Genomic DNA, 21,482 nt, shown 5'->3' with positions numbered 1-21,482 from the left:
ATAAAGCAACCATTAGATAGAGAAGGTATATTAAGGAAGATTAAACTTCATGAGGACAACATTGCTGAACTTAAGAAGAAGTTAGAAGAGTTGGAGAAAGGAAGAGAGTTATAAAGCAATGAATTCAACATGGTTAGAAAAGAGGTTAGAAAACGTGTTAGATCTAACATTCTAACATAAACATTATTTTTGTGCTATGTTTTCATACGTGTGAGGGTGGTGATATCATTATTTTTTATATAAATGACAGAACAAAAATATAACATTTCTACTCAGCAGGAATGAGACCCTTACTGACTATGTATTCGTTTAATGCTTGATGAAAACAATGGTACATATTATCGTATGGGTATACACAACGTCTGTTTCCATCGTCGTCGTATATGTAGAGCTCAAATCCAGTCCAACCTTCTTTTGTACAATATGTAGCTTTATTTAAGTATGCATTTATGTAGATAAGGCAATTTTCTTCATCGCTCCAGAAATAATTTTTCGTCATTGTTGAAATAGTTTTCGTTCCTCTGCGACCATAAGGAATGTATGCAATGAACTTTGCGTCATATGGGATTGTAATATATTCAGGGTTTCTTTCATCGTCAATGGGTCTGTCTTTGTTAAAATGCATGTTTCTCAGTTTTACTTGAGTTTTGAATAGTTCACGGAAACGTTCTGGGAAAGAGTCATAGTAAATGTAGTCGGACATGTCTTTGTAATGAAATAAAAAATTTAAAAAAATAAAAATAAGGTTATTTTTATTTAGTGAGGACGGTAGTGAAGTCGTTAGTGAAGTCGTTAGTGAAGTCGTTTATGTATCAGATGGTTTTGTAAATATTTAAGGTTAAGTTGGTGTTTGTGTTTGTGTTGTAAAATATACGTTATCGGTTTTGTAAAGTGTCAAATTCACAAGTATTGGGTAAGGTGGAACGCAGTGCCTCAGTACACGACTAAGCCATACTAACTCACGCCAAATCAAATGTATCAGCTGAAACCGAAATACACAAATGCAGATACAGAAAGGTTGTGGCAAATATGGGATACAGATACAGGCATGACCGCTGTTGACACATTCACAGCGTAATAATAAACATAATTTTTTAATTTCATTTTTAACAAGTTTTTTTAAATGTATGTAATGAATAATTCATTAGAATATGATAATGCACATTGTAACAGAATAGAACAATCACCAAATTTTTTTTGAAATTAAAAAATAAAAGTAAAAAGTATAAAGTAATCTAACCAAAAAAGATATTTAAAAGAATTTTGGAAAAAACAGAATAAGGATAATGATATTATTTTAGATACACAATCGATGTACTGAAGAATAATCCGGTAAAATGATGATATAAAATTAGATTATTTTACAAGTAGCTAAAAGAATAAAACTATAATATAAAATAAATGAAGTTTAATGAAACAATAAAGGTTAAATAAATAATAAAGATTTTTATTTTATATCAGTATTGAGAAGAAGTAACAGCTGACACTTGGTAGACAACTTCTTTATGTCTAGAAAATTCTATCTTGCCTTTTATTTTTTTCTCGCTGTGAAACGTATTCGGTCATTTTTTTAAAAATTAATTTTTTGTTAGAGATAAGAGCTAAAACTCGGTAAACAACTTCTTTATGTCTAGAAAATTCTATCTTGCCTTTTATTTTTTTCTCGCTGTGAAACGTATTCGGTCATTTTTTTAAAAATTAATTTTTTGTTAGAGATAAGAGCTAAAACTCGGTAAACAACTTCTTTATGTCTAGAAAATTCTATCTTGCCTTTTATTTTTTTCTCGCTGTGAAACGTATTCGGTCATTTTTTTAAAAATTAATTTTTTGTTAGAGATAAGAGCTAAAACTTTGCAGACAACTCCCCCATGTCTAGCAAATTTAACATTCGTCTCCCATTTTTATATATTTGGTTTAGAATGTTCGAAAATGCGTAATATGGTCATTAATATTAATTGAAAAGAACCTTGAATTAATTCAATCTGATCTCACAAAATATTTTAAATTACGAACTTTGTAGTTTGAATAGATAATTAGTATTAAACTCAAATAGCTAGTTTATTTTTGAATAAAAATTATTTGAATTTATTCAATTTTGTGAATTTTCCTTCAAAAATCAAGTTTAAATATCTTATTTGCCATATAATTATAAATACAATGAAACATATTCGAAATTGAAAAGAATGACTTTTTCTGTTCTTTCAATCATTCAATTTGAATTTTGCAATATTGGATTTCTCATTAAATATCTATTAAAAACAACAAGCAATTTAACTTACATTCAAATTTATTTGTGTTATATTCAATCTTCTCAAAACTTATAATTTTCGGCTATAGCATGATTATATGCTATATAATATAATAAACCTATAATAGTATCATTCTTTCAATTATTTGAAGAGAAAACCGAAAAAATCTATTTTCGGTCTATAACAATTGGTGGGTGAATAAAATTCCAATGACAAACATCCTTTTACGAACCTCATTTCCTTATCAATATAATATGTAGAAATAGCAACTCGCAAAATATTTTCGGAACTTCAAAAAATTCAATTCTCAAAAAAAATTACTTGCAAATGGCTGAACTGAGAATTTAATTAGTGACCAACAAAGATTGATAAATTGAAATGCTATAAAAAAGATCTGAAATCTGATTTCAGTGATATAATGAATTTGAAATAAATAAAAGCAAAAATTTTTGCGATGTAAAAAAATTGAAAATTGAGAGTTAGTTTATTTGTGAGAATAACGATTACAACTTTCAATAGTTTACGAAAAACAGTTTGTATGAAATTCAATAAACAATTCAAAATTTTGTTCCTTCAATTTCATAAAGTTCTGAAATTTAGGAGGTCAAAAATTGAATGTTGAAGGGTTTCAATCTTTGATATATTCAAATATACCACTTAAAAGAACTAACTCGTTAACAGTTTAAAACATTTCTTAGCAAATAATTCTGAAAATATGAAAACTTTTATCTCCAGAAGATATTTTTGGATTGTACTTTGTAGTTTCTGAAGAATATTAATGATGAAGTTTTCAAAACTTGCAAAAAAAAGTTTTCATATTTATGTTTGTTTAATGAGCGCTCTTATGTTTGTTTATTACAAATCGATGATCTTACAGCAATAAACTGACATTGAAAGGTCTAGTATTTGCATCCATTACCTTTAAAAACATTTTAATTTAACTAAAAATTAAAATTAAAATAAAATTAATAAAAAGAAAAAATGAGACAAAAATTTTTGAAATTGTATGTCAATAACAAGATATTTGCGTTTTTATGTTCGATGAATTAATTTAGTTTTAATTGTAAATAAATGAAATATCCAAGCAATTGATATCGACCAGTATGTCTACAGTAATCAATATTAAAGCAATATTGATAAATTGATTTCTTATCAGATATGAAATTGAAACTAGTTAATGAAATAAGATTTATTAATTAATTGCTAAACTGACAACAAGAGTCATTTTTAATGTGACCTACTAATTTTAAAAGGAATGAAGAATTTTCAAAAAAAAATTTTATGAGATAAAATTGTGAATTTCAGAATTTTATTTTCATTGTAGACATAATGCATGCCAAAATCATTAATCTTTGATATCCAAAAACAAATTTTTATATTGCGAACAATTGGAAATAAGATTACTAAATTTAACATTGGTATTATTAAAACAGTTAAAAATATCTTGAATGAAAATTAAGATTTGTGGAGTTAAAATTTTTGAATGATTATTCGAATAATTGATAGGAAATTGATTTGATATTAATTTTATGTTTTTTGTATTGCATTATGATTATTATAATAGAATGAAAAGATAGAAAGTTTCGTAAACTTTTCAAACTTTTATTCTTTAAATTCAATATAAATCAATTTATCAGATATAATTGTATTATAATAGGTAAGATAATTTATTTGTTAGTTAAAATTGCTAAAATTTGAAAAGTATACAAACGTCTCAAAATTTGTGATGTTTTATTGATAATCAAATGTAATTTTTGTTTAGCTCATTTAATTCATCAAGGTATATAACTTTGATGAAATTCTATGAAATCCTTAACTGATATTTATTTTACGCTCTCCGCATAAGGTTTTTTCTTTATATTATGCTCGTCATAATTAACACATTAAACTTTTTTACCTTCCCAAATTCAATAATCAATTCAAAAATTTACGCTTATCTCAATGATTAGCCATTCGAAAACTATTGCCGCTTATAGATATTTTCCACTTTTATGTTTTCTGATTTTGAGAAGAAATTCTTGAAAAGAATTTTTCATATTCTAAATATGGATTCAGAAACTGATGACGAATTTGATATCAAGGCATATTCGCGCCGCCGCAATATAACTTCTGTTTCTTCCATCCTAAAGGATGTTATTCAAAAATGCGAAAAAACCAAACCTCAGAAGATCAATGTGATTGCTTTAGCAAATCAACATCAAGGTAACCATCGAAGACTCTATGAGCTTTTTAACATATTAACATACTTTGGTGTTACTAAAACAGTTGGTCGCGGTAAGCTTTGTTGGGTTGGATTCTCTTCCATGCATTCTCATCTGGAAAAAACTTATATGACTATCGAGGAAAGAGGACTCACTGAGTCTATTAATGATATATTTGTATTTAAAGAAGTTCCATCACTTGGCCAAGTTGCAGAACTTTTCTTATCATTGTTTCCTTTTTTAGGAGTCACTACTTTAGATATCAAAATTGTCACTCAGATATTCAGTATGAAAATACCTGACAAAAAGAGTTGCGAAAGGAAGATATATTTAGCACTCTCATTATTGGAGACAATTGGATGTATTGAACACCATCCAAGGAGCGGTAATTACAAAATTTTACTTGATATTAAGAAGCTCTTAGAAAAAAGTCAAAAACATATTTTTTCATTAGAATCTAAAAACCCGTATAGTATTGCAAATCTGCTCAATCGTTCATATGCAACATATATGTCAGCTCAACATTATGAGCGGCAGCGAGACTTTCAATTGCTAGCAAATAGCTACAACGCTATTAGTTGAATTGAAGAAGACAGATGTGTAAGTATATAATAACGGGTTTTTATGTTAAACAAATTGTTTTGATTAAACATGTTTTTATTAATTGCTTATTATCGAAACGACAAAATAAATTTTTAATGAAGTTGCTCTTTCGATGGAAGGTTAATAAAAACTATGTTTCCACACAACGAATTTGATAAAAATTTCGAATTCAACAAAATTTCACAGTTGGAATGAATTGGCAGTGATATTATTATAAATTGCATTGAATGATGCAAAAATACGATACACTAAAATTTATAATAAATGAATATAGTTTCAATGCAATATCTTTTGAAAATAATCGAAAACGAAATTCGTGCAAGCTATTGAATCTCACAATTAAAATAACTATTTATTCATTGAACCCAATATTTTGTTTGTAATCTGACAACGTTCTCTTTTACGAAATAAAGAATATGAAAAAATTATCACTTAATTTTAGAAAATACATGAAAACATATTTATTCTTGTGTTTGGGAAGCATCCTTGCCCTTCTTTGGATTGCCAAGGAGGACCTTGTGGATGTGTGGAACAACACCTGCAGAGGCGATTGTAATGTTAGAGAGTAATTGGTTCAATTCTTCATCGTTACGAACGGCAAGCATGATGTGGCGTGGGGAAATACGTGTCTTCTTGTTATCACGAGCAGCGTTACCAGCAAGTTCGAGAACTTCGACTGTAAGATACTCAAGAACAGCAGCCATGAAGACTGGAGCACCTGCACCGACACGCTCACCATAACGGCCTTCACGGAGGAATCTATGAAGACGGCCGACAGGGAACTGAAGACCGGCACGAGATGAACGTGTCTTTGGATGTTGGCGTTCACCATCAACGGCGGTCTTTGTAGCTGTTTTCTTAACACCCTTCTTAGCTGGCATTAATAAATAATGATTTAATACCCATCCCGCCAAAAATTATCTTTATTTATGTGGGTCTAAAATGGCAATTTTCCAAAAAATGAAAAATGACTTTTTACACCCCCTATTTTTAACATAACTGCTTGAAGAATATTGGCGCCAAAAAAAGTGATCATTATTTAGAATGTCTTCCAAGAAGCCAGCCTCTAAAACACCAACAGAAAAGAAGCCAGCCGTCGAGGGTGTTGATGCCGCCAACGCTGCTAAGCAAGATAAGAAACTCCGCCACAAGAAGCGTGCCGAAACATTCTCCTCCTACATTTTCAAGGTTCTTAAGCAGGTCCACCCAGATATTGGTATCTCCAACAAGGCTATGATGGTCATGAACTCCTTCGTTACAGATATTTTCGAGCGTATTGCTCAGGAAGGCGCTCGCCTTGTCGACATGAACGAACGTAACACACTTGGTTCCCGCGAAGTTCAAACAGCTGTTCGTCTTGTCCTTCCAGGCGATCTTGCTAAGCATGCTGTTTCTGAAGGTGGCAAGGCTGTCGCCAAGTTCAACGCCGAATAAACAATGTTATTTATATACTTAATTAATTCTACTTTTATCATTCATTTCAGCAATATCCATCAATTGAAATTAGAATATTTGTTTATCTTAACAATTTCTAAAAGATATGAGCCTTTATATGGATTTTTAGTTACATTTAGTAATATTGCGCAGAAATTGTATGTTTAGATAATAAAATTAAAAAGAAAAATATTAATATTTTATGGTTTTGCAATAATTATGGAATAAAAACATTTTAAATTCGATAGGTAATCTAAGAGCAATACTTAGATTTTCCAAATTTTTTTTGAAAATCAGAAAACAAATGATAAATTTGTTAAAAAAAATCTCAAAATTTTGATTTTCTACTTTTTTTGGAATTATTTCCAAAAAATATATCCTGTTAATCACGGCATAAAGATTTTATTATTCATTTATGTTTGATTTAATGCAGAAATTTTACGATATCTTTTATTTTTACTGATTTTAGATTTTATATTCCATTATTTTGTATACAAAACTGTATTTGAACACTCAACATATTTAGTAAAACCGATATCTAAACATAAACATACATTTACAAACAAAGATAAACAAAAAATAAATATATAAAATTAATGATTTTTCACACGTCCAACAGATTTCGTTGGAGAGTCTTCATTGACGAAACTTATCATTGGTACTGGCCTTGGCATCTGTAATAAAGCCGTTCGAATAGACTGAGCGGCCATAATTTCCGCATCATTAATATCATTGAAATCAGCCAGAAGTCCAGAGTTGACAGCATCCATATTCTGAGCAATTCTTGTGGCTGCGTCTTGAAATTCTGACATTTCATTGTTGTCCAAGAAATTGAGGATTTTATCAATTTCTTGATCGATGTTTCTGTATATTTCTGACTTATTTTGAGTAGAGTCCTCATCGTTCATATTTTCGAGTGCGGCTTGAATCTGTTCTGCTGTTCTAAGCGAGTTTTCGATTTCTAATTTTTGTCTTGCAGCTGTATTTTCCAAATCCGAACGTTTTAGTTTAATAGAGCGTTGTCTCCTTGTAATTTCCTGACGCTTCGATATAATCTTATCTTTTTCTTGATTAATCCGACTTAAAGCTAAATTTAACTTATCTAAAATAGCTTTCGTATTATCTGTATATGCTTTGCAGTACTCGTTTAATGAGCGACTGTAATCTGTAAGTAAATCCTTTTTAGATTCAAATTTCGTTTGTTGTTGCATTTCGCTATCAGATAACAGCATTTTAATATGCTTTGCGCCATCATCAAGCGTAATACCGATTCTGTTAGAAATTGATGTTACATCAATTGGGTAGATTTCGATAGTTTTCAGAAAATCGTTAGTTTCATTAATTATATCATTTTTGAACTGATCGAGCTCTTGAGTAGAGTTGTAATAATCGTTTCTGAATGATTTGCTTAGCTCTCGTGTGAATGATTGCTTGAAATTAGTTAAAGATCTGTTGATCGTATCTATTAGCTTTTTCTCAGTACGACTTAAACGTTTAGCTGCCTCAACTTGCGGATTTATAGGAGTACTCTCAGGAGGAGCACTTGGGGTAAAGTTGTAGCTATCAGATGAATAGGTATTTGTGAAATGAGCTACATCAATTGGGGGAGGGACCTCTTTTGGCTGTGGATTTCCTTCAGTCTGTATCTTGGGAAATACAATATCTCCTTTTGGCTGCGGTGGAGGCGTTTGTACCGGTTGAGTTTGCGTGAACAATTGGTCGTTATTATTCGAACTCGGGAGTAATCTTGCAGATTGGGGTCGGATATTAAGTGGATTAGGCTCATCATCGTTTTTGGAAAAAAGAGATCCAGTCAGAAATCTTGCTGACTGCGGCCGAACGTTTTCTTGGTTTTGTATGGTTATTTTAACGCCATTTATCTCTTCACTATGTTGGTTTTCAGGTGGAGGAGGTTGGTTATTCATTGGTGGTGGAGATGAAGAATTTAGATTATCTTGTTCTGGATTTGGCTGAAGATTCTGCCTTGGAATCGGAGGTGGTCTCCCTTCTAATCTTCGTGGCATTGAATCTGTCCTTGATAAATTTTCTCTGGAATTTAATGAATTCATGTCTGAATCTCGATTTAAATTAGCAAGAAATCTCGATCCACCAAGCGCAGTTCCTGGTCGCATCTGTAAGTTGCTTGACATTGAGTTTGCTCGCGGCAATGTCCCTGGTTCAGTTCGATTAAAATTTCGAGTTGGAGAATCAGGGGCATTATTTTCTCGGTTTTGAGCAGCTTTCAGGTCACTAATAGATCCTGTACGACTATGCAAAATAGTATTATCTAATATTGAATTGCGCCTGAAAATACTCATCCGATGTAAAAAAAATTGTCAATTTTAGTGAGCAAAGCCTTTAACGTCTTTTCCGAGTGATGCATATTCTAGTAGATTTAGAATAATTACATAATGGTCACATTTTTGTGCAGACTAAATTCTTTTTATTTTATCGATTTGAAATTTCAAGAATGAAAAAACCACCGAAATAGTTCATTGAAGTTACCAATACAAAATATGCTAGGATCACATAATTACTTGACTTAATAACTGAAAGAAATCTATCCATTTTTTTGCCCAATTTTGTTATTGAGGATTTGACAACCAAAAATCATTAACTTTAGAGGTAATCAAGGTAAACAGGTTATTCCACTCTCTCAAGAGTTTTCAAAAAATTTCGTTGAATATTTTTAAACGGCCCCCAGAAGAGATTTTAGTTGAAATGGAGCGGAATCATAGACATTCGAAGCAACCATACAGCTACAAATCAGAATCTAAACCAGACAATGATGATTATCCTGTTAGATCGCATAATCATAGATCAAAATCAACTGCTGTAAAAGATAATAATTTACTTCCAGCCTCAGGTCGAAAATCATCAGTTGATTCCTCAAATCCAAACTTATCTACATCAGCTGCCGACTTTATGGCAATTTGTGAAACGTTAACAAAACGGAAAATTACTAATTTAAACGACTCAATTAATGTACTTAATGATTTAGTTGCTTCTAACAAAAAATCCCAGTTACAAGTCAAGTTACTTCAAAGCTCGAAGAAAGATTTAATTACAAAATTAAATTCTGCTACACAAGAAGTTCAAAATCTCAAAAATATGATTAAAGATCAAAAATTCGATGCTCCTAGAACTACACTTCAAATTGAAATACAAAATCTCAAAAAGAAATTGACTGAGAAAGATGCAACAATTTCTCAACTTACAGAAGAGTTAAACCATCATAAAAGTGTTAATGCTACTTTGCTTTCAGAGCAAGCATTACAAAATTCGAAATCAATTAATATAAACGATAAGCTTAAGAAAACACAGGATAACGAACAGTCACTGATTCATGAAAATACCAAATTTGTCAAACAAATTGCGAAACTACGTCAACAGCTTGAAAAATATCAAAAGATTAATATTGACGATTTTCACAACTTAAAATCGGACTATTCAAAACTGAAGAAGCTCCATAACCAATTACATGATGATTATGATCAATTATCAGCCGAGAACGCACAACTTCAAAATCGAATTCTTGAATTAGAGAAAGAAAATCAAGAAATTCATGAAAAGATTCTTGCACCACTTGAAACTCACGATTCTATTGCTACTTCAGACAAACCAACAGAGATAGAAAAGCTTCAAAAACAAAATTCCAGCTTGCTACAGAATATTAATCTATCTGAAGATGTCATTGCCAGCCAAAGAGATGAAATTATTAAAGCATATGAGTCTCGCAACACTATGTCCAAGTTTGTTCAGAGATTATTCAAAGTTTTACAAACAACCGAAAATCTTGCTAAAGAATACAAAGATAAATATGATACTTTAATGTACAAGGTTGAAGAAGAAAAGCAAAACTTTGAAGTACAACGTGAAAAGCTTCTTTTCGACTTCACAAGTACCTTTGAACAAATCATTGAAATTGTTCCAATGGATATCACAGAGCCAATCACAAATGACACTTCAAAGACAGAATACGAGCAACTCAAAGCAATTGTACAAGCCTTGATCAATACAAATGGAGCTCGTACCTCCTCAGGAAATGTCGAAAATACACCTGATTTGCCAGAAGAATATGAAAAACTCAAGAAGAGATATATGAATCTTTATTGTTTCCTTGACAATACACTTTTGTTCATCAGAAAGATTGCCAATACAAATGATGTTGATGAAAGATTGTTTATACAACAACATATCGCAAGAATTGCAATCTTTATTGATCAAAACAAACCGGATCATGTTATTTATTATCCTTCACCATATGAATCAACAGATCTCAATGAAGCTCTTCAGATTGTTCATGATTTCATTGATGATGATCTCTCTAAACAATCTCCATTCCTTGAAGTTGTTGCTATTCTTTCTGCAATGTGCACAGCCAACGCAATGCTCATGGAGAATGCAGAGATAAATAAGAGAAGAGTTATTGAATTGAAAGATAATGCGACTGTTAATGAGAATCTCAGAGCAATGGCTAATGAAGCCAAGAAACTCGTTGAAAGAGAAGAAACTCTTAAGATGATATTCTCACAAATGTTAGGTGATGAAGATGTTGATCCAGTTGAGTGGATCAAAGAAAACATTCATGATATGTTTGTAGAAAACAAATATGCTAAAGATAAATTGGCAGAAATGAAGGGTAAAATTGATACACTTCGTACAGCAGCACAACAAGAGATCAAGAAACTTGAAGCAGAACGTGACATGTTCTGTGAAAAGGCTAGCAAATTATCAGAGACAATTCAACAGGAAATTCTTGCAGCTAAAGTTGAATTCGCTCAAAAATTGCAAGATCATCAGAAGCTTGTTGAAGAAACTGCAAACTCCAATAAAGAACAACTAGAAGAAGCATTAAAGACAAGTACAGAAGAACACGAAAAAGAAATGCAAGATTACAAGCAAAGAAATGGAGAATTACAATCAGCAGTTGATGAATTGCTTAACAGAGTTGCCAAACTTACAATGGACGTACAAGAACGCGAAGAATTAATCGCAGAGTTACATACAGAACATCAAGACTATGCATTAGAGAAAGAAACACAAGTTAATGAGCTCATGAAAGTTTCCAAGGCATTGATGAAGAAACACAAAGATGCGAAGAGAAAGATTGTTGATGTTAATCAAACAATGTCAAAGATGATCAAAGAGATTCAAGATAGGAACGATCAAACAATTGAATCTTATAAGAAAGATATCTTTGCTCTTACAGAACGCCTGAAGAATTCTCAAGATGATTCTCAAAAGTCTTCAGATAAAGTTCATCAGCTTGAAGAAAAAATAAACGGATTGCAAGAACAAATTGCTAAGCTTACTTTAAGCGAAAGGAACTTGAAACATAAATACAATACTTTATCAGACCAAGTAGTTAGGGAGCGTGAAAGCTTAGATGCTTCTAAAGCTGCTCTCAGTGCTGCTTTTGAGTCAAATCATAAGGCTATTGTAAGCGAAAAAGAAAAAGAGATTCAAATGGCTAAAGAATTCATTGCAAAAGTTGCAAGAGAAATCGATACAGGAATTAAGACAGAGGATTTGATTGCAAAAGCAACAAAGAACTTAGAGAATCGTGAAGAATCCCCTGTAATCAAAGCCGGTATTGAAGCTCTTCAACTAAAGAGAGAATTCCAAATCCCGAATGATAAACCTCTTTCAGATACAATGCGCAATCTTGTTGATGCAAAGGATATTGCAAATCGCGAATTAGAAACATACACAGATAAGTTAAAGAAGACAGAATTAGAACTCTCTAAGGTTAAGAGAGAATTGGCCAAATCTTGTGCTGCTATTGCCGATAACAAGGAGTGGATGAATTGGGCAAGAACAATGTACATGAATGTAACATGTGGAGGTGCTCCAATGTACAATGCACAAGACTTAAGATATCTTCTTCAGGAGTCTCTGTTGACAGAAATTGGATTTGGAAGTTTGACAAAGAAGGTTGATATTCTGAGAACAGAAAAAGCTTGCTTATTATCTCCGTTATACAAGGTTGCAACTAATTATAATAAGAATCATAGCATAAGAACAGCCTTGCTCATAGTTTTGTTTGCAAACAGAGTACAATCTAGCTCAAACATGATGCCAACAAGATTTGCTAGAATTCAAACTGAAGAAGGCAAAGATTGAAAATTTAATTTGTTATGTTATTGTGTTGATTAAAAATAATGTTAAGATTATTTGTTATTTCAAAGTTATTGATTTTATTCAAGTTATATCATGCCGAATATTGAATGATTTTGAGTTAAAAATTGAAAAATATAATATGATAATGCAGAATCATATGTGATAAGTCTTAATTTCTACTATATTGTCTAAGTGATTAGTGGTTGTTCAATTATAAACGTTCTTTTATTGATATAAAAATAATTCAAATTTAAATATGATAGTAGAAACAGTTATTTATGATCTAAATGTTAAAAAGAAGTGTAATATAAACATAAATTTTAAAATACAAGTTATACTCATTAATCACATTACAAATAAAAAGCAATAAAGTCAGATTTTTTTGTAATTACTCTTCGTTCATGTATGTGAAACCTTGAAGCTGTCTTTGTACGTTTTGTCCGATGAGAGAAGGATCTTCGTAAGTAAGTTTTGGTTTTTCTGTTGTAAATTCCCGATCGAAAGCGGAAACATCGGTATTACTAGAGATTTGTGGCTTCCATTGCATTGGGATTTGTTTCTTGAGGAGTTGGTCGAAGTTGATTGAAGCGAAGAATTTATGACCAATAACTTCTTTGTAATCTTCTGGTCCTGAACCGAGACGTGTAGTAGGGTTCTTATCAAGAAGTTTCTGAATGAAATCAATTGCATCTTCAGTGGCATCTTCTGGGAAAACAATGTCATCTCTGAGAATTGAGCGGTACATGGCGTTTGTATTGACATCATAGAACGGAGGAACACCGTAGAGCATCTCGTATGATAGAGTTCCAAGCGCCCACCAATCAACATTATTGTCATATGCATTACCGGCGACCATTTCTGGAGCGAGATACTCAGGTGTGCCACAAAATGTTGTTGTGGTAGCATCCTTTGTCATCTGTTCTTTAACAAGACCGAAATCAGTAAGTTTGATGTATCCATCTTTATCGAAAAGAATATTCTCCGGTTTTAGATCGCGATGGCAGATTCCCATGGAGTGTAAGTAACCAATAGCATGAGCTAATTCGGCAATATAGTATCTAGCTCGCTCTTCGACGAATTTACGTTCTTCTCTGAGACGTGAGAAGAGCTCGCCGCCTTGAACGTAGTCTAATACCAAAAAGATCTTTGTTTCCGTTTGAAATGCGTAGCGGGCTGAAACTAAAAATGGATGGTTGATCTTCAAAAGAACATCTCTTTCGGTGATAATGCGGGAAACCAATTCGTATTCACCTAAAAGGCGTTTAGAAATTGATTTCATAGCATAGATCTGATTAGTTCCCTTATGTTTGACAAGTTGAACTTTGCCATATGAGCCCTTACCAAGAACTTTGAGAATATCGAAGTCATCGACGCTTACATCACTTGCGGACTTACCACCGAGTACTTTGTTAAGCACACGAACCCATTCGTTCATTGCTTCATCTGATTCTACGAAAATTTGATATGTACGAACATTAGGTATGACAACTTTGAACGCATGTGGGTGAATGCACTCTGGCATTGGTGCTACTTCGGATACTTGAGACAAATTAATTATGCCATTAGGAGCTGAGGTCTTTGTTTTTGAATATGATAAGGATGTTTGTGTTAAAACAAACCAACGATATCTCCATGTCTTGAAAATAGCTCCTAATTTTGTTCCCCAGCCGCTGTGAATCACCTTGTTTTCGTCGGACATTTTGTAAATAAAAAATAAATTGATAAAATTATTTAGATTTAAGGGTGCACACGAGAGGATCATGTAAACTTCAGAATTTAGAACCTTATTTTTAGGCATTATCTTGGCTACCTATTTAGGCTCGAAAAGCAAAAAATATCAAAAAATACAACTTGAGTCCATTATGACCCTTTCATGGAGGTAGTTTTTCTCCGCTAGTATTTTCCCTTTGAATCTCTTTACAATTCGAAATCAAATTCAAAACTCAGTAGAAGAAAGGAAGAATCGACTTACTACGGTTGTAATACGAATAAATACATATATTTAATTATTTTTATTTACATAATAATTGTTTGAAGCTCATATTCCATCAAATTTTTAAATAAAAACATTAAAATGTTGAAAATGTTCATATATTTTAATAGGGTTTTGGCACTTTATTGAGGAATTACTACATACATAGTCGAACTGAACTTGATATTTTGAAATTTAAATTATTTATCAAAATTAAAATTTAACTTGAAATTTATAATTATTTAGTCATATTTTGCATAATTCTAAGTAGATTTTGTAAAAAATCAAGAAAGAAAATTTTAACGTGCTTTATTTTTTCTTTTTTATAATAATACATATTATTATATAATTAACATATTCATAATGTTTCACCCTTTCAAAAATATAATCCTCCTCCTCTCAAATAAACGTACATACGGGTGGCCTCTTTTTTCAAAAAATTAAAATTTGAAATTTTGGGCTCAAATATTAGAGATTTTTTCAACCTTCAACGATATATGTTGTCTATATCAGACCTCCTTTCTTTTTGATACTTAACATTTTTCCTAAATCTTAGCCGTTAAGAGTAGTAGATATGACGGGTTGTGTGACTTTTTTTGTAAACGTAAGAATTCATACAATATCGAGCGATTTTATATCATTTTTTTTAACATATGAAGTAAAAAATATATGATTCTTACGGTTTTTATTCTTACGTTTTTGAATAAATCAAGATTTAAAAAATTTTCAAAATTGTAAGGCATTTACACTCAGCCCAAACATAATGAAATAAACCATTAAAAAATTAACATTAATTTTAAAAGAAGCTATATATAGATGATGTCAGATATTCCGCGATTAATTAAACATTGTTTAAATCCTGAATGGGTTTAAAGACCTCATAAACGAGTAAAAAATAAACTTCTTACGAAAAATTAAACGCAAGACTATCAAAAGATAGAGTTGAAAGAGTAATGGTAATGATGAAGAAGAATTTGATGAGTTCAACATTGAACTTTAAGAAACTAATGATTATTTGAATTTATGAAATCAATTATTTGATTCATTCTTTCTTCAATCTCTTCTATTCTTTTTGTTAAATCATCAATTTTCATTAATGAGGTGATTCTTGATTGAGGAATAGATTTCAAACTAACCACCCCCTTTATTTTTGAAATTTTGAATCCATCAACTTTAAACATTTTATTCAATTTACATGTTGTCAATTCTTCAAATAATTTTTTATTATTAGCATAATAGTCATTAAATTCTTCAACAGATGAAAAAATTTTTATTTCAGTAATTGGTTTAACAACGTTTATTTTTTGTTGAACATTTTCACTTTCATTTATTTTTAAAATCGGTTTCATTTATCATTAAATAAAAATTAGAATATAAGTGATGAAATATATTTTTTTAATTAATATTAAATCAGAAATGGCGGCAGGATTCTTTAAAAAATTATGGGATGGAATTAAGAATGCTGCGGGTTGGGTTTATAAAAAGATTATTAAACCCGTTGCAAACTTTTTGGCACCAGTGGCGAAAACGGCAGGAACTATCATAGGTGGAGTATTAGGTACTAAAGCAGGTAATCCGGCGATGGGAGCACAAGCAGGTAACGCAATTGGTGGAATAGCTGAAGGAATACTTAATAAAATAGGAGGTAGATAGTGGAAAAATAAATTATTTTAAAATTATTTTTATCTTAGTATCGGTTGTAGTCTTTGATAAACTTTTTCTCCTTTATTTAAAACTTCTCTTATTGGGGTAGCTTTTGGTGTTATTGATTCAGCAACGTCACTAATTGCTTCTTTATTCTTAAATATCCAATTTGCTCCCTTCTTCAATGTTTCCCAAACTTTACTCGCTCCTCTTTTTACTTTATCCCACAGTTTCTTAAATATACCTGCAGCCATAGTTGATTATTTCATTAAAATTAAAAATTCATTTTCATCTTTTAATTTTGATTTTTTATTTATTAATAAATGACGACTAACTATTTGGTGCCAAACACTAAACCGATTAATGGAAATGTGTTTCATTCATTCGAAAAGATAAATGAAATATTCGCAAAGAATGACGGTAGAAGATATTATAGAGAACTTGAAAGTTCATGCTATGACTCTGATACTCCATATTTTGATGATAAACAAACTCATTTAAGAATTACAAACCCAGCTCATGATGTGAACCAATTAGGTGACACATATATTAAACGCAAAGTTAAAGCAACTCTAGTTTCAAATAAAGCTTTCACATGTGATGCCGCTTTTAAATGCATGCGTTTATTCGTTGGTTACAAATCATCAAATCAAAGCTTTAAACAATTAGAAGTAGAAACCGAAAGAGGTGATGCCGGTTATCTTCAGATGGATTGCGCCCGTGAATCTTTCGCATTTGCAACATATAAACCAAAATCAGAAAGGAAAGTTAAAAAGTTTGTTCATTCGTTATATAATAATGTTCAAAAATATGATAACTCAGTATGTGGTAAATATATTGACCCTTCAGAAGTTTTCAAGAAAGCAAATGAAGAAGTTGATGTCACTTTTGATATGATTATTCCGGTAAATGATTTGTTAGCATTTCAGGCGTTCGATGATTATCCTAAATCATTTGGTGATATCATTCTTAAATATTATGTTTTCAGGGATACTTTAGTATTTTGTCAGGTTGACCCGTTAAGAGTTGCTGATTTACAAAATTACGTTTATGAAAAGATAACTGATGAAAATTATGAAAAGATTATGAATCATGTTTATAAATATGATCGCAAATTCCAACAAATCAGACTTCCTGCCAAATTAATTACAAGCTTAGCCGCTACATCTGCTGAGGCAACAGTTGATGACGTTATTATTTCATGCACAAAGATGGAAGTTTTAGAGGATAAATGCATTACACCAGGATACGGTTTAATTGAAGAATCAGTTAAAGCAATACCACGTTTATTTAGTAAGGAAGATCCATTCATGATTCCAGCTCAACATATTGACGTTCGTTCACTAAATGGAGGTTGCATCACTCCTGAAGGTATTAGCTCAGATTTCTCATACGCTCTTCATAATGTTACAGATGTTGTGTTAACATTTCCGAAGAATGCAATGCAAAGAACGGTTTTAGAAAATCCAATGCTTCGAGGTCTTCAGGTCACTATAGATTCCAGAAACTTCCCCGATCAAGCGATGACCACAGTGGGCGACATATTCTTTACACGTATGCTTCAAGCTTCTGATTTAGATGGAGTGAATGAATGCACAGAAGAATACGAGGACTCATTAACTAGACCACTGAATGCAGATGATGGCACGCCATTAGCTAGAACATGGAAAGACCAAACTTCATTCTTATGCACTATTCCAGTTCAACGTGATGGAGCGGGTATATTCTTTGATGGATTAGAAACTTTCAACTCACAAGTTACAGTACAAGTGAAAGCTTATCCAATCATTCAGGGTGAAAATGACACTTACTGTTCAAAGGTGACAAATCCTCCTCAGGTTTGGTTTACTAGGACTACATATTGGACATGGACACCGGATGACGGTTTGAAATATCATCCAACAGGTACACCACCACAGTATAGAAGTTCATATGAAATATTGATGAATAGAAATGTTTAAAATTATAAATTTATTTTTGATTAAATGGATTTAAATTCATCCACCCTTATGAAGAATTAGCGGGAGTATATAATACATACATAGATGATATGATTAATGAAGCATTGAGTGATAATAAATGAAAAAATGCTCTATCTAAGGAAAAATTAATGAAAATTCCATATTCTGAATGTTACTTAAATTCAATCACTGCAGCAATTGGTAAACAAAATAAAGGTAAAACATTAACGATATTAAAACAAATTATCATTATTGCTAACACTTCCCCCCATTCACATGTGTTAATTTATATCAACCGTTCAGGTTCACCTTCAGATGATACATTTGAATCTTTAAAGCATTTAATCAAAATTCCAATTATTTATTTATCACAAGAAGAAGCAGAAGATTATTTAAAAAACTTTTTAATGTATAAAGAATTATATAATACAATCAAGAAGCAAGGATTAGAGGATAAAATTATTGATAAACAACGGGATGAATTATTTGAAACACTTTCTATTTCAAATTTTGATAGAGAATTTTTGCATTCACTCATTTTTCTAGATGATGCAGTGAAATCAAAACTAATAACAAATGAGAAATCATATTTTAATCAGTTATTAACTCAATGTCGACACATTCAGTGTTCATTCTTTATGGCTGTTCAATATTTCAAAGCATTAAGCACAAACATTAAATCAAATCTATCAACCCTTTTCATTTTCAGTGGGTTTAGTCGTCAACAGTTGAACGTTATGCTTTATCAAGTGAATTTACCAATGAGCATTAATGAACTTTACACACAATATCAGCAATTAGGTGAACATGGAAAAATAATAGTTGATTTAAATAAAGGAAGTGTTAAATTTGATTAACTTTTTATAATTAATTTTTATTTTTTATTTATAATTAAACATGACAGAAATGGCAAATCTTCTACAGGTTCCATTAAAACAAGGAACAAACAAAAAGGGTGCATATAATAGAACTATGAAAGTTCCTGATGGAATGAAAGAATTAGTTCATATTGTTGCTGGTCTTCAAAAAGATGTTAAACAAATGAGAAACGTTTTAACATTACCAGAAGCTCAAGCATATGCCAAACGTCAAGGTCCAAATTGGGAAGCACACGAAGCAGACATTACGGGTCCAAATGGAAAACCTGATGGTATAAATGAAGTTTTCGTTACTGATGGTCAAGGTAATATTAAAGTCATAAATGGTTACAAATTAACTATAACTGATTATCCTAAACGTAAAGCATATAATGAACGTTATCCTATGCAATTTGATGAAAATGGAAAAGCTGTTAAACAATACATTGGAGAAGGTGAAAATGGTCCAATTAATTCATACCGTTATAATCCATATTCTTATTTCAATGAAGAATTAAATGCTATTGAAGAGGGACCGGATGGATTACCACGATATTCTAACCAGTTTGATGGTCAATATGCAAATATTAGACCTGAAATTTCAGCTAAGAAATTCTTTAAAGTTGCTTTATTCGATCCAGTTTTCGCAAATGTTAAAGATGAACTTAAACATCAATTCCAACCAATTATAGTAGCAAGAATTGCATCAGGTGCTTTATCTCAAGCATTCAAAGATTTAATTAAGAAACCATTATATCAGCAACGAGGTTTAACTTATGATTTAGTTAAGGAATTAGATAAAAGAAAATTTGAGAAATCAGATGATTATAAGAATGCAATTAATGAATATATTAGGTCTATTAATTACAATGAACCAGCTAAAAATCAACTTCAAGAACAAATACAGGGAATAATAGATTCAAAACTTCCAGCAAAATAAAAGTTTAAATATATTTTTTTTATTCGAATATAAATGAGAAGACGTTTCACTAGTCAAAAGAACACTAACGCAAAAGCAGAGATTACGGTTGGTTATAACGTAAATGATGATAAATCACGAATTATTCAAAATGTTAAAGTTAATGTTAGCCCCGAATTAACAAGGTCAGCAACTCAACCAAATTTATTAACTCGTGACTTACCGAAAAAGGAGGAGGAGCAAAATAAAGAAGATGGAGACCCAATCATTTTATCTGAACCCGGTAAAGAACCTGTTGAAATTCCCACTTATCCAACATACCCCCCACCTCTTTCATCAAACATCGAGAACCCATATAAAATAGACATTAATTCTGAATTAATGAAAATTTACCGTGATATAATAATTAATAATTATGATTCAATAATAAATTTAATTGACCAATCTGGTTTAATTATTTTACCTTATGAATCATTAATTCACATTATCGCCATTCTTTGTGATGTTCAAGATTCAGACGTTAAGATTCAATTTTTCATAGATGATGAGGTTTCATGCTGCGGAACAGTTGCAAAAATAAATCCTATAAAGGATATTAGCACAATTAAGATATCAAAGAACGGAACAACAACTGAACTTCATTTAACATATAATGATATTTATAATAAAATAGTTGATGAATATAAAATATTGTTGTAAACAGAAATTCATCAAAAGTGACACTTCAGAAAAGCTAAAATATTGAATTTTTGGAACTTTTGATAGAGCACGTTTTTAAATATTAATTAAAGTAAATGGATATTTTGTAAAGATTCTTTTTAATAAAAAAATAAAATTTTGAAGAAGAACACAAAATCTTCTGAAAAATAATATCACATAAACTCATATTATTTTCTAATATATAACTATTTTATATAAAAATCAAATTCAATGATCTTAAAAGCGAAGGATAAACCTCAAAATTTACGAATATAATGAGTGGGAATATAATGCTTATCTATCATAAAACCATATGAAATATCAATTTTTGCTTTACGCCTAATTTTTGACGACAATTAGCAAAAAATGTTAAATGTTAACACTCAGTCCATTTGAATATGAAAATAAAATTGACTTTGATTAAATGTTTTTATTTATCATGCAATTCTTCTTGCGACCAAAGATTGAATAAAAGTTCAAAAAATAAGATAGCTTAAAAATAATATACGGTAGTGTTACTAATAGATGAATAGTATATAAATTCTATTAAAATGGATTTGATCCAAAAAAATATAAAACCAAAAATAATTTTATAATTTAAATGAAGAAGTAATTTAAAACGATTTTATTTATGATCAAATTTTATATATTTTTTTGGATCAAATCCATTTTAATAGAATTTATATACTATTCATCTATTAGTAAACACTACCGTATATTTTTTTAAGCTATCTTATTTTTGAACTTTTATTCAAATCTTTGGTCGCAAGAAGAATTGCATGATAAATAAAAACATTTAATCAAAGTCAATTTTATTTTT

At 30.8% G+C, this 21,482-nt stretch overlaps 8 protein-coding genes across 8 annotated transcripts, besides 6 other annotated features; 5 read left to right on the top strand and 3 right to left on the bottom strand.

The window, feature by feature from the left end:
• Positions 1-960: part of a mobile genetic element that runs on past the window's edge.
• A 379-nt stretch (positions 961-1,339) lies between these two features.
• Positions 1,340-1,368: a mobile genetic element.
• Positions 1,369-1,595: 227 nt separating this feature from the next.
• Positions 1,596-2,433: a mobile genetic element.
• Positions 2,434-4,294: 1,861 nt separating this feature from the next.
• TVAGG3_0963240 (uncharacterized protein) lies at positions 4,295-5,032 on the top strand (the record flags this gene model as incomplete). Its single annotated transcript, XM_001307000.1, has 1 exon — positions 4,295-5,032. One exon carries the CDS (start codon positions 4,295-4,297, stop codon positions 5,030-5,032), a length of 738 nt encoding a protein of 245 aa, XP_001307001.1.
• A 418-nt stretch (positions 5,033-5,450) lies between these two features.
• TVAGG3_0963230 (histone H2A) lies at positions 5,451-5,941 on the bottom strand (the record flags this gene model as incomplete). The annotated part of the gene is made up of 1 exon (XM_001306999.2): positions 5,515-5,934. The coding sequence occupies one exon, from the start codon at positions 5,932-5,934 to the stop codon at positions 5,515-5,517; it is 420 nt and encodes a 139-aa protein (XP_001307000.1).
• A 151-nt stretch (positions 5,942-6,092) lies between these two features.
• Positions 6,093-6,598, top strand: TVAGG3_0963220 (histone H2B; the record flags this gene model as incomplete). The annotated part of the gene is made up of 1 exon (XM_001306998.2): positions 6,098-6,487. One exon carries the CDS (start codon positions 6,098-6,100, stop codon positions 6,485-6,487), a length of 390 nt encoding a protein of 129 aa, XP_001306999.1.
• Positions 6,599-7,080: 482 nt separating this feature from the next.
• On the bottom strand, positions 7,081-8,637 carry TVAGG3_0963210 (uncharacterized protein; the record flags this gene model as incomplete). The annotated part of the gene is made up of 1 exon (XM_001306997.1): positions 7,081-8,637. One exon carries the CDS (start codon positions 8,635-8,637, stop codon positions 7,081-7,083), a length of 1,557 nt encoding a protein of 518 aa, XP_001306998.1.
• A 549-nt stretch (positions 8,638-9,186) lies between these two features.
• Positions 9,187-12,761, top strand: TVAGG3_0963200 (centrosomal protein 2 family; the record flags this gene model as incomplete). Its single annotated transcript, XM_001306996.1, has 1 exon — positions 9,209-12,613. One exon carries the CDS (start codon positions 9,209-9,211, stop codon positions 12,611-12,613), a length of 3,405 nt encoding a protein of 1,134 aa, XP_001306997.1.
• Positions 12,762-12,998: 237 nt separating this feature from the next.
• TVAGG3_0963190 (glycogen cell differentiation involved in embryonic placenta development) lies at positions 12,999-14,408 on the bottom strand (the record flags this gene model as incomplete). Its single annotated transcript, XM_001306995.2, has 1 exon — positions 12,999-14,408. The coding sequence occupies one exon, from the start codon at positions 14,406-14,408 to the stop codon at positions 12,999-13,001; it is 1,410 nt and encodes a 469-aa protein (XP_001306996.1).
• Positions 14,353-15,004: a mobile genetic element.
• Positions 15,005-16,933: 1,929 nt separating this feature from the next.
• On the top strand, positions 16,934-17,995 carry TVAGG3_0963170 (uncharacterized protein; the record flags this gene model as incomplete). The annotated part of the gene is made up of 1 exon (XM_051253492.1): positions 16,934-17,995. A coding segment is annotated over one exon (1,062 nt), but the record flags the coding sequence as incomplete, so codon positions are not given.
• Positions 17,996-18,342: 347 nt separating this feature from the next.
• Positions 18,343-21,482: part of a mobile genetic element that runs on past the window's edge.
• Positions 19,085-19,984, top strand: TVAGG3_0963160 (uncharacterized protein; the record flags this gene model as incomplete). The annotated part of the gene is made up of 1 exon (XM_051253491.1): positions 19,085-19,984. One exon carries the CDS (start codon positions 19,085-19,087, stop codon positions 19,982-19,984), a length of 900 nt encoding a protein of 299 aa, XP_051079065.1.
• Positions 20,655-20,692: a mobile genetic element.

Source organism: Trichomonas vaginalis, chromosome I (genome assembly GCF_026262505.1).
Source record: "Trichomonas vaginalis G3 chromosome I, whole genome shotgun sequence".
Classification (NCBI taxonomy): Eukaryota; Parabasalia; order Trichomonadida; family Trichomonadidae; genus Trichomonas; species Trichomonas vaginalis.
Note: the sequence above shows the minus strand (reverse complement) of the source record. Positions and strands in the feature narration are given on the sequence as shown.